Below are 11,148 nucleotides of genomic sequence, written 5' to 3'. Positions count from 1 at the left end.
CAAAGAATAATAATTATAAATTTGAAAATAATAATCTACTTGAATAATAAAATTATAAGGGACAACCAATTGTCATTTGAAAAGGTAAATTTGCACAGTAAGAAATCGGAACATAAAAACTTCTAATGGATCCAATGTTTCAAAGTTTGGGATGAACTACTATAATATATTAGTGAAGTCATTAGTTGTAAAATGTTCTTAGGTTTCTCAGTTTTAATTAGGAAAGAGTAGAATTGTAGATTACTTAGATAATTAAATTATATTAGAACTTTATTAACATAGATATACCATTTAGTTGAAATTCATTGTTAAAATTCTTATTTTTAAACTGGATAATATGATTACTAAATATTTATTCATTGTTCGGCCTATCAAACCACCCCTATCCGCCACTATCTACATTAGAAACTCCACCTACCATCACGCCTTCCTCATTTTTGCCCATTCATTACCACTATTCAATTAATCCCCACAAGCCACTAAGTAAATTAATCAAACACTTGTAGTAACTCGGTTGCTCGTTGTAGACCTACCTTGGCAAGCATGTCAACATCACAGTTAGCTTCTCCTAAAACATGAGTTACTTCCATTGCTTCACTATGTGTTGCAAATTTTCCAATATGCATTAACCATTTTCTTAATCTTCCAGGGATTGTTTTGAGGTTGTTCCATCGTATGATTACACTTTTCAAGGCACTTTTGGTCCGCAAATTAAACTATTAATATCTTGTGGAATTTGTGAAAAGTATGATAAAGGTCTCTCTAATTGTCAACAGTTGTTCTAAAGTAAAATCTCCTAATCCGATTGACTTTGAGAACATAACTTCAATCAACCCACCATATATTATCACGCAAAATTACTCTAATACCTACCTCCTTTGTACCTGCAGATGAAGCTTTATTCACATTAAATTTCATCCAACCATTTGGTGGAGCCATCTATATATGGTCTTCAATTTTAACCCATTATATGTGATGCACATTAATCGGACATCTAAATAAATATTTCCTCTGCCGTATCAATTAGATTAAATCACTTAGCTTTCATCCATATCACAATACGAATTTAATGAGATATTAAATTTGAGACACAACCCAAACTCTGCAACTAAAAACCATCTCGTTACAAAACAGCCTTAACGATCATTAACTACATAGAAACCTTGCATTCAAATATGTTGTTTCTCACTAATAAAGTACGTTAATCTCCATAATAAAAAAAAATTAAAAATTAAAAATTATTCGATGAAACCCGTGAAACATTTCATTCAGCACTATCATAAATTCCAAAACTTCCATGCTTCGTCAAAAGTAAAGAATAAATGTCTCACTTTGGTTTTAATTTTTTTCTTCTTTTTTCTCTTGTCTCTCATTAAACCAAATTCAGTGTCAAACAAACCCAAGGAGGAAATGTGAGAGAAAGAAAGGAAAACAACATTAAACCAGCAATCCATTTGTGAGAGAGAAAAAAGGAAAATAAAAAAGTAAAACTAAATAGGTATTAGTTAGTAATAAAAAAATAGATACACGATATTCTATGAGAGTTGGGTATAAATTGGGATAAGGGATGGGACAAAAGAAAGGATAATAATAAAAAACGAAAAAAACTGGTATCTCTGAAGGAGAAAATAACCAGAGGCAACAACTCTAATAGCTAATCCTTTACTTGTCAAGAAATTTAAAAATAAAAATAAAAGAAAAAGGAAATAAACAAGCGTTCCAAGCGAAGAATGACTAAAAACAGAAAAGATATCCTTTCAGAACTGCTCGCCTTTAAAGCAAAGAAGGTTGAAATATGGATGATAACAGATTCCTCCTCACTTGCTTCTTGATTCTCTCTCACTGTAAATATATATATATATTCCCTCTCTCTCTCTCTCTCTCTCTCTCTCCCTTTGCCTTGGTCAACAACATACCCAAACCAATCCCCTTGGACAATGACTTTGTATCCGTGATTCTTCTCTGTCTCTTCCTCGAGTAAATATCTTTGTTTTGTTTTTTTTTTTAATTTACCTTGCAAGGAACAAGCATTTCTTACATTTCACGGGATGATTTTTTTATTTTGTGAGCTTCCTCTGAAATGCTTGGACTTTTGCTCTGTTTGGTTTTGTGTATAAATACAGGGAATGTGGAGTCACATGCTGTTCTATGCTTTAATTATTACTAGTATAATTCTTTTCTCTGTCTTTTTAGCTTGAAGTTTTCGCCTTCGCTGCCTTCTTGGACTCTTAGTTCTTCACTGATTTCTTTTTAGCTTTCTGGGTATTTGTTTATAAAGTTATAAAATTTTTAATTCTCATGTTTTGTAAATGTTTTTTCCTTTGTGGAGAATATCCAATTCAATAAGTTTAAGGTTGTCCTTTCTGGGTTTTGGACAATGATCATTGGTTTTCTGAGTTTTGCGATCATATGCACTTGAATTCTGCACAAAGATTTGGTGTTTTTCTGCTGTTTTTGAACTTTTGATTGTTACAAAAAAAAAATTATGAAGGGTTTGGTTCTGTTTCAAGTGTTTGGTATTTTCTTACTATGTGGGAGTGTTGCGAGTAAGGAGTGTACGAACATTCCAACTCAGCTTTCATCGCATTCTCTCCGTTATGAACTGTTGAAATCACACAATAAGACATGGAAAGAAGAGATGTTTGCTCATTACCACTTGATCCCAACTGATGACTCTGCTTGGTCTAATTTGTTACCAAGGAAAATATTAAGAGAAGAAGATGAATTCAGTTGGTCAATGATGTATAAGACAATGAAGAATCCTGGTACTTTCAAGTTGGCTGGAGATTTTTTGAAGGAGGTTTCATTGCATGATGTTAGGTTGGATCCTAATTCCATTCACGGGCGAGCACAGCAGACGAACTTGGACTATTTATTGATGCTGGATGTGGATAATTTGGTTTGGAGTTTTAGGAAAACTGCAGGTTTGCCAACGCCTGGGCAGCCATATGGAGGGTGGGAGGCCCCTGATGTTGAACTCCGGGGTCATTTTGTCGGTAATCATGGCTTTAGTTCGATTTCTTTTGTTGTCAAAAACTTTTAATTATACCCCCTTCCTGATGCAAATCATTATAAGATTTTGTTATATATTCTGATGCAGAAAGATTGATTCAATTACCTTTTTCCTTTCTAGAAGGGGCTCCTTTGGAGTCTTTTAAATATAATAATGAATGAATAGCACACGAATCATTCCATTCTTCTTTTTGTTCTTTAAGTTTACTGTTCTTGTTTCCATACAGCAACTTTTGCATTTGTGCTTTTTAGCTTGTTCCTAGTAAAAATATTTGATAGTAAACTTGGGAGATGGAGGGTTAAACTTTGGAACCTCCTTTTGGGAGGTAAGGTCTTGGCTAGTTAAAATTTTTCTCGTGTTCTCTTTTTCTTTTCCCTTGTTTAATAGACACTTCAATCTTGAATGGAAAGAACTCTCGTCTACGATTTGGATTGCCATAAAATAAGGAATGCAGAATACACCACTGATACATCACTTCCCCCCCTTTCCTACTCTTTGAGCATGCTCAGTAAAGTTCTGTACTCTATTCATACCTTTTACTAGTTGTTGCAGCCAAAGCAACAGTTCATGATGCTAGACTCTAATGTGTTTATTTTGGATTTTGCTTTATGTTCTGATATGTTCTCCATTCTTACCTTTCACTGTTATGCCTCCTCTCCTGTGGCTACGATTGAGTTGGGACTCTAAAAGTTAATTTTGGTTGTTACATAGTCATTTGTAAGTCCTTTTGAGATTAAATCTTAATTGACATGAAGATAATAGGTTTGTCCTATGATGCTAGTCATTGGTATATAAAGCATTGCTCAGTTGGTCAAGTAAAACTTTTTTGTGTATTTTTTCTTTATGGCATTATGAGAGGACTTTGAGTAATATTTTACATTTCAGTAGTCTGAAGTTGGATTTCTTCCATTTTGTAACTTTTGAAAATTAGATTCCATTCAAGTTCCCCATTCATTTTACTTGAAAAACGTTTAGATTCTCCCTATCTTGTTCTCTTTTATATATAAGTATTGATGAAGTTTTAATGTGCTTGAAGCAAGTAAACATTCTCAACTGTTCGTTTAGTTTTTAAAATTATAGTTTGTGTTCTTTGTAAAGTTTATTATGGTTAAATTGCCTTTGGAATCTTGAAGGGCATTACTTGAGTGCAACAGCACAGATGTGGGCTAGCACTCATAATATAACTCTCAAAGAGAAGATGTCAGCAGTTGTGTCTGCCCTATCTGCCTGTCAGAAGAAAATGGGCACGGGATATCTTTCTGCATTTCCATCTGAATTTTTTGATCGCTTTGAAGCAATAAAACCTGTCTGGGCTCCATACTACACCATTCACAAGGTAGATTATAGTTCTATGGTTTTAAAGGATGGTTATTTTAAGGATGTGTATAATAGCTTCTAACTTGGTCTACTTTCACAGATCTTGGCAGGTCTCTTGGATCAATTTATATTGGCTGATAATGCTCAAGCTTTAGTTATGACAAGATGGATGGTCGATTACTTTTATAATCGTGTTCAGGATGTCATAACAAAGCACAGTGTTGAGAGACATTGGCTGTCCCTTAATGAAGAAACTGGTGGTATGAATGATGTCCTCTACAGGTTGTTTACCATAACGGTGAGTAAAGCTATTCATATATCTCCTTTAGCCTCTTCCTGAATTATTTACTTCATCAACATGATTTAAATTGTTGGCCGGCTTGGTTGATTTGAGTGCTCTGGCATGGCCAGATTTAAGAGTGATTTGCAACTTTCATTGAGTACACTAATCAGGAGATGTGATTTTTGTTGTGCAAATCTCATCATGCTTTCTAATAATGTTCACTTGCACATTCTCAGTTTGACAATCACACACAGGAATATACAATTTTCTTTCTCCAACAATTGCAAATAATATTGGAAAGTTTATTGAACTTGCAATGCATGGTGAGATTCATGCCGTCGAATGTTCATGGCATGACATAACCAGTCAGCTACTTGTGCATCTATCGAACTGATCCAGCCTTATGACCCAATAATTTACAAAGAACATATGTAACTTTGAAAAAGTTAGCACATTATGGCATGAAATTTGCCTTATATAGCAGATGTGTGATGCTATCCAACCAGATGGTAAAGCTTGTGAACTTGGTTCAAATTTCCGTCAGAGGGTCTAATACATATAGAATCTACTATTATGCTTTGTTCAAACTATAATAGTAATGCCCTTATATTTATTCGCAAGGAGAAAGGGCTGAGAGCAGATTTCTCTAAGCTGTAATTTTTTCATCTAGCATTTGAATTTGTAAAGCTTGCAGCGTTCGTTCTGCTGTCACTCTCAATGTAGTTTCAGAGTTTTCGGATAATTTTAAATTTTATTTGATGAGTCTTCCATGTTACTTTGTGCAGGGAGATCCAAAGCATTTGTTGTTGGCCCACCTTTTTGACAAACCATGTTTTCTAGGATTACTTGCAGTTCAGGTAATTTTTAAGATTTCTTTTGTTTAAAAACTCTTGATTTTTAAATCAAGCTGCTGGTTTTGTAAGCATTAGCGCAAACCAAACTGACAGTACACTGTCATTCGTACCTAAACCATTGAGAACCCATCAATCTTATGGAGCTCTGGTTTTTGAAGTGTTGGGTGAAATTTTCTGCCCTTTGGTCAAAATATATCTTGTTGTCTCAGTCCAGCAAAAAAACTGAGAACCCTTGGAAATTTTAGATGAAATTCTTCGTTAGAAAATAATTACTCTGAAGTTGAGTGCAGAAGGTTCTCGCAGCGGAACATCTTAAATTCTTAGGATTGGAGAAGAAATATGTTCCAGATGACCTAGATGTTCACTAATGAAAGTATGAGAGCTTTAGTTTCTGGACATCAAAAAATATAGATCACGAATCCTTGGGTATGGCAGAGCTGCAGAGGTAGTTAGTGGTTAGTGGTTTCTGGTTTATCAAAGAAGTAGGCCTTTGTAGTATGAAGAAGGCAGAAAGAAGTGCATGAGACAAATGATTCTTTTGATACTGTGTATTGTTAAGTCCTGCTAATTTGACAATTTTCTTTCTTTTGCTTGTAGGCTGATGATATATCAGGCTTTCATGCCAATACACACATTCCTGTTGTTATTGGATCTCAAATGCGGTATGAAGTGACTGGTGATCCTCTTTACAAGGTAAATTGCTGGATATGCATTTATTCCCTTTGAAGTACCGTACCCATTTGTATCCCCAACCTATTAAGGCATCCGACCTCAAATCAAATGGAGATAGGCGGATTGGCCCAAGTTGAAAATAAGGCAACTACAAATCCCAAAATTAACCCAATGTAAAATTTTAGACAAGTAGCTCTATCATATGGGCTATGAAAACAGGACAATGACAGACAACAAACACTAAGCAATAATAGGCAGCAAAAAACATGATTTTGAAATTGTGGTAAGACATCCAATATATAATAAATTCATCACATATAGGTAATGTGCAATATACCAACACTGCTCTGCCCATTTCTGACTGCTGTTAGATATATAATTTGCTTCTTGTGTTATGAGAGTCTTGCATAAGTATTGTTCAGATTTCTTTTTCCATTTTTAGGGGTTCTCAATTAAATGGCGCTACCTTGATTTTCCTCTAATGATTCAAATTGTACTGAAAGGTGGTTATGAATACTTCTGCAAACGTTTTAATTGCTTTATTTTTAATTTTTTGCTGCCAGACAATAGCGACGTTCTTTATGGACATTGTTAATTCTTCTCATAGCTATGCAACAGGAGGAACATCAGTCAGCGAATTCTGGTACTGACCTTGTAATTTTCAAGATTTAAGTTGCTGTTTGTTCTCAAATAATCTTTTCCTTCTGCTGAGTTTCAATGTGCTCTTCTGATGTGTGCTTTAGAACAATGGTCTGAAGCTTGTCTAATTACTTTTGTTCCTTTCATTGCTGGCCTTTTGCTTTTGTGGTTCATTTCATTTGCTATGAGAAGGTCAGATCCAAAACGATTGGCAAGTACTTTACAGACGGAGAATGAAGAATCGTGCACAACTTATAACATGCTGAAGGTATGTATGTCCATTGCTCTTCAATTCTGGAAGGCCATGCTGGAACTTACTAATTACAATCCAGAAAGTTCTTTGATGACTTGTAATAGTAAAATAATTTTGTGTGGGAATTTCCTTATGACCTGCCCTTCTCTCTCTCTCTCTCTCTCCTTTTGTTGTTTTTTTCTTTTCAAAAGAAATTCTATTTAGCTAATGAGAAGTTATTTTTATCTGTTAATTGTGTTGCATCTCTACTCCTTTTCTTCCTATCAGAAATAAATCACATTTCTGTGGCGATTTTAGGTCTCTCGCCACCTATTTAGATGGACCAAAGAAGTGGCATATGCAGATTATTATGAGCGTGCCCTCACAAATGGCGTACTAGGCATCCAAAGGGGAACAGAGCCTGGAGTGATGATTTACATGCTACCACAAGGTCGTGGGGTCTCTAAGGCCTTAAGCTACCACAAGTGGGGAACACCATTTAATTCTTTTTGGTGCTGCTATGGTACAGGTCTGGGATTCATTGCCCTTATTTAACTATTCCTTTCATGATGAATGAACTGCAATAAACGTTTCTTCAATCTCATGGCTCTAGAGGTGATGTCTCCAGTTCTTCCCATAATTAGTGGTTTTTCTTGATCCCTCTGCAGGAATTGAATCGTTTTCCAAGTTAGGAGATTCTATATACTTTGAAGAGGAAGGGAGCAACCCTGGCCTTTACATCATCCAATATATATCAAGCACTCTTAATTGGAAATCTGGAAAAATTGTGCTCAACCAGAAAGTTGATCCTGTTGTTTCCTGGGATCCTTACCTTCGTGTGACAGTGACTTCTTCTTTGAAAGAGGTACTTAGACAAACTAATTTATTTTATGATCCAAGCAGGACTTCATTGCAGATATATTCTTTTAATGTTAGTATTTAATGATATAAGAAACTTGGCTCCTGTCTCCTGTTTTGAGTTTATTGTTTATATTATTATCTTTGGTATATTGTGATTAAGGCTTCACATGGTAGAGCAAAAGTTTCACCTGTAAATGGTTCTCCACAACTTCAAATGAATAAAGAAAAAATGAAAGAAAAAGCAAAGATTGCTAAATTATTTTCTTTCCTTTTCTTTTTCTAAGTAAACCTTTTATGGTGGGGGTGGTGAAGTTGTTCACTAGTTGTTTCAGTTGAGTGGCATTACATGATTATCAAAATGAACAGATGCAGTTCTTTGTGCATTGGAGTCTATGACTATAAGTTTATAACACAATTTCTAGTCATGATAATATCCTTTATAGAATTCAAATTGTAAAAGATAACCAGATGATAGTTCTCTGCACCAGTTCTGTCTATGAGTGGCCCTGAGCCTTTTTACTCAAATAGAAGTCCATGTGCTTTCTCTTTATCCCCCACTCTTTATTTTCTTAGCTGAAACCAGAAAGAAAATTGTTTCCAAGATCCTGTTTACCTTGTATTGTTCTCAACTCCATGCAAGTTCTCACTTACTTTTCAGTTTCATCAGGAGTGCACCTAAGGGTCATACCTAATTATATATATGGAATGGAAACACAGAAAGATCATTCAGAATCTGGTTTATGTAGGGAGCAGGGCAATCATCTACCTTGAATTTGAGGATACCAATCTGGACCTGGTCAGAAGGTGCCAAGGCAACACTAAATGCTCAGAATCTAGACCTACCAGCGCCAGGTGTGAAATATGATCAGAGTTTTCTGCTCTTCTTTTCTAAGAAGATTGTCAGTTTTTCTAATATGCTGATTCCTTTCATGTGCACTTTCTTAATGTTATACAAATAATGTGGGAACCATTATGACTTGCATTACAATTCAGGTAGCTTCTTACCGGTAAAATGGAGTGCTGGGGATAAATTAACCCTTCAGTTGCCAATTAGTCTGAGAGCAGAGCCAATTAAAGGTATCTCCATTGTATGATAAATTCCTAGTTCCCTGTATATGCAAAAAAAAATGTGTTCCCTCCGTATATGTTTCTCTAATCCGCAAAATAATAGTTGATAATCTAACACTAACTTTTTTCCTTAAAAAAAATTTCAGATGATCGCCCTGAATATGCTTCTGTTCAGGCAATACTTTATGGTCCTTACCTGCTTAGTGGTTATAGCAGTGGTGATTGGGACATAAAAACTGGTTCAGATGCAGACTGGATAGTTCCTGTTCCTTCTGCTTATAACAATCATCTTGTTACTTTTTCCCAAGAGTCTGGTGACTCAACTTTTGTCTTAACAAACTCAAACCAATCAATCAGAATGGAGAAGTTCCCTAAAGCGGGTACTGATGCTGCTCTTCATGCCACCTTTAGGCTCATCTTTGATGAAACTTCAGGAAAAATTTCAACCATTAGAGAAGCCATTGGTAAAACTGTCATGCTTGAGCCATTTGACTTTCCAGGAATGGTTTTAGTGCATCAAGGAACAGAAAATAACCTTGCAGTAACTGATTCTCCTGATGATGAGGCTGCTTCTGGTTTCCGTTTAGTTGCTGGATTAGATGGAAAGGCTGATAGTGTGTCCTTGGAATCAGAAGGCCAAGAGGGGTGCTATATATATAGTGGTGTAGACTACAGTTCCAGTGTTAGCATGAAGCTCAGCTGCGATTCAGCATCATCTGAGGCTGGATTCAATCAGGCAAGCAGCTTTATAATGAACAAAGGGGTAGCTGAATATCATCCCATCAGCTTTTTTGCACAAGGGGCAAGGAGGAATTTCCTTATGGTACCATTACAGAGCTTCAGAGACGAATCTTACACCATTTACTTCAACATTCAACCATAATGAATTTGGTTATGGGACTGAACAAGACGTCAGTACTCCTACCATTTATTTCCTTATGCTGTTGGGGTTGTATTTTCATTCATTTACAATACTCGGGGTTAGGTTGTAATTGTTTTAGAAATGAATTCACTGTAATAGGAGTTATATACTTGTGTAAGAAATTCAACGGCAAATGTTCTTTGCTTGCCAGGAATGAAGCTATTCCTTACTCCAAGTCTGAAATAATATTTTAGCTGGGAATATTTGGAATGCATTATAATATTTGATTCCTCGAAAAAAATCTTGGCAGCCTTAATAACATCACCCTTCCCAGTTGCCCAGTAATTTTGAAAGAAGAAATATTGAGACCAGTCGGCCCTGGAGCCTTGAAAATACACAACTGAATCACAGCTTCATAAACTTCCTCTTCATGAATCCCATGGGCCAAGCTTAATTTCATTCATTCAACTCATGAATATAAGACCGTACATCCCTCCAGTTTGGATAAGAGACTTGTAAAAGTGTCTAAAACATGTTAGAATCAGACTTTCTTGATCTATCATTCTCTATGGCCATCTTTAAGCCTCAATACCCTACTCATCTGTCTTCTCTGACCGGACCTTTGAAACTGGCGCCCAGCCTTTCTTCCCTAAGCTTTTCTCCGTCTATGTTAAAGTGGACGAATTAAGCTTGATCCATGCAATGATCGCTTGAATTTCTGCTGTCTTCCCTTTCATTTCTTCAATAACAATTATGTATACTTTAAAAAAAAAGAAAAAAAGAATTATATATATATAGATATATATTTTGCAGTAGCAGCCTAAAAGCATGAGAGCCCTTAATGCATTACAACTGCCAGCCTTCCTATATCATATCTTCACTCGCAAGTTGTGCCCCAGAGAAGCTCAAACTTGAATCTAAATCAAACAGGGTTGGTGAATGATACGTTAGATCCCATTGGTGGCAAATGAAAGGCTATGGAGTTTTACGAAAAACTTGCTTCGGCTCCAGATTAACTAAAGCTGCGTCCAGCCATTCTCTGATCCATCTTCCTAAACCAAGTCACTAATACTGTTCCATTCTCTCCTTAATTTGTCCACCATCCTTCTCATCACTATGTCCTCCAAATCCCAGTCCCAAGCTTGTCTCCTTTCATCGAAGTCTACGACTAACAACAACCGAATCAACATCACCAATAGTAACCATGGAATGGATCACGTACTTTTCCAAGATGCAATACTTTTGGGCTCGTTATTGGGCTCCTCCTTGGGGCTTTGGCTGAATGGGAATATTCAACAGAATTAGTGACTAATTGATTTCTTAAGTGCCTCTGAGTAGACCTGTCAG

At 35.9% G+C, this 11,148-nt stretch overlaps 1 protein-coding gene across 1 annotated transcript; it reads left to right on the top strand.

The window, feature by feature from the left end:
• Window positions 1-1,773: 1,773 nt before the first annotated feature.
• LOC110412200 (uncharacterized) lies at window positions 1,774-10,036 on the top strand. Its single transcript, XM_021422706.2, has 12 exons — window positions 1,774-2,996; window positions 4,147-4,349; window positions 4,431-4,628; window positions 5,399-5,470; window positions 6,065-6,160; window positions 6,703-6,782; window positions 6,971-7,046; window positions 7,329-7,539; window positions 7,679-7,875; window positions 8,618-8,723; window positions 8,865-8,948; window positions 9,086-10,036. The coding sequence occupies exons 1-12, from the start codon at window positions 2,486-2,488 to the stop codon at window positions 9,820-9,822; spliced, it is 2,571 nt and encodes an 856-aa protein (XP_021278381.1). The 5' UTR covers window positions 1,774-2,485; the 3' UTR covers window positions 9,823-10,036.
• The last annotated feature ends 1,112 nt before the right edge of the window (window positions 10,037-11,148 follow it).

Source organism: Theobroma umbraticum, unplaced genomic scaffold (genome assembly GCF_002168275.2).
Source record: "Theobroma umbraticum cultivar Fairchild unplaced genomic scaffold, ASM216827v3 scaffold_95.0, whole genome shotgun sequence".
Lineage (NCBI taxonomy): Eukaryota > Viridiplantae > Streptophyta > Magnoliopsida > Malvales > Malvaceae > Theobroma > Theobroma umbraticum.
The sequence above is the reverse complement of the archived record's forward strand: the minus strand, read 5'-3'. Positions and strand labels throughout refer to the sequence as shown.

Coding starts and splice junctions, on each gene's coding strand:
- LOC110412200 (XM_021422706.2), top strand. CDS start 2,486: ATGAAGGGTTTGGTTCTGTTTCAAGTGTTTGGTATTTTCTTACTATGT. Junction 7,876..8,617: donor TGACTTCTTCTTTGAAAGAG/GTACTTAGACAA, acceptor TGGTTTATGTAG/GGAGCAGGGCAATCATCTAC. Junction 8,949..9,085: donor GAGAGCAGAGCCAATTAAAG/GTATCTCCATTG, acceptor AAAAAATTTCAG/ATGATCGCCCTGAATATGCT.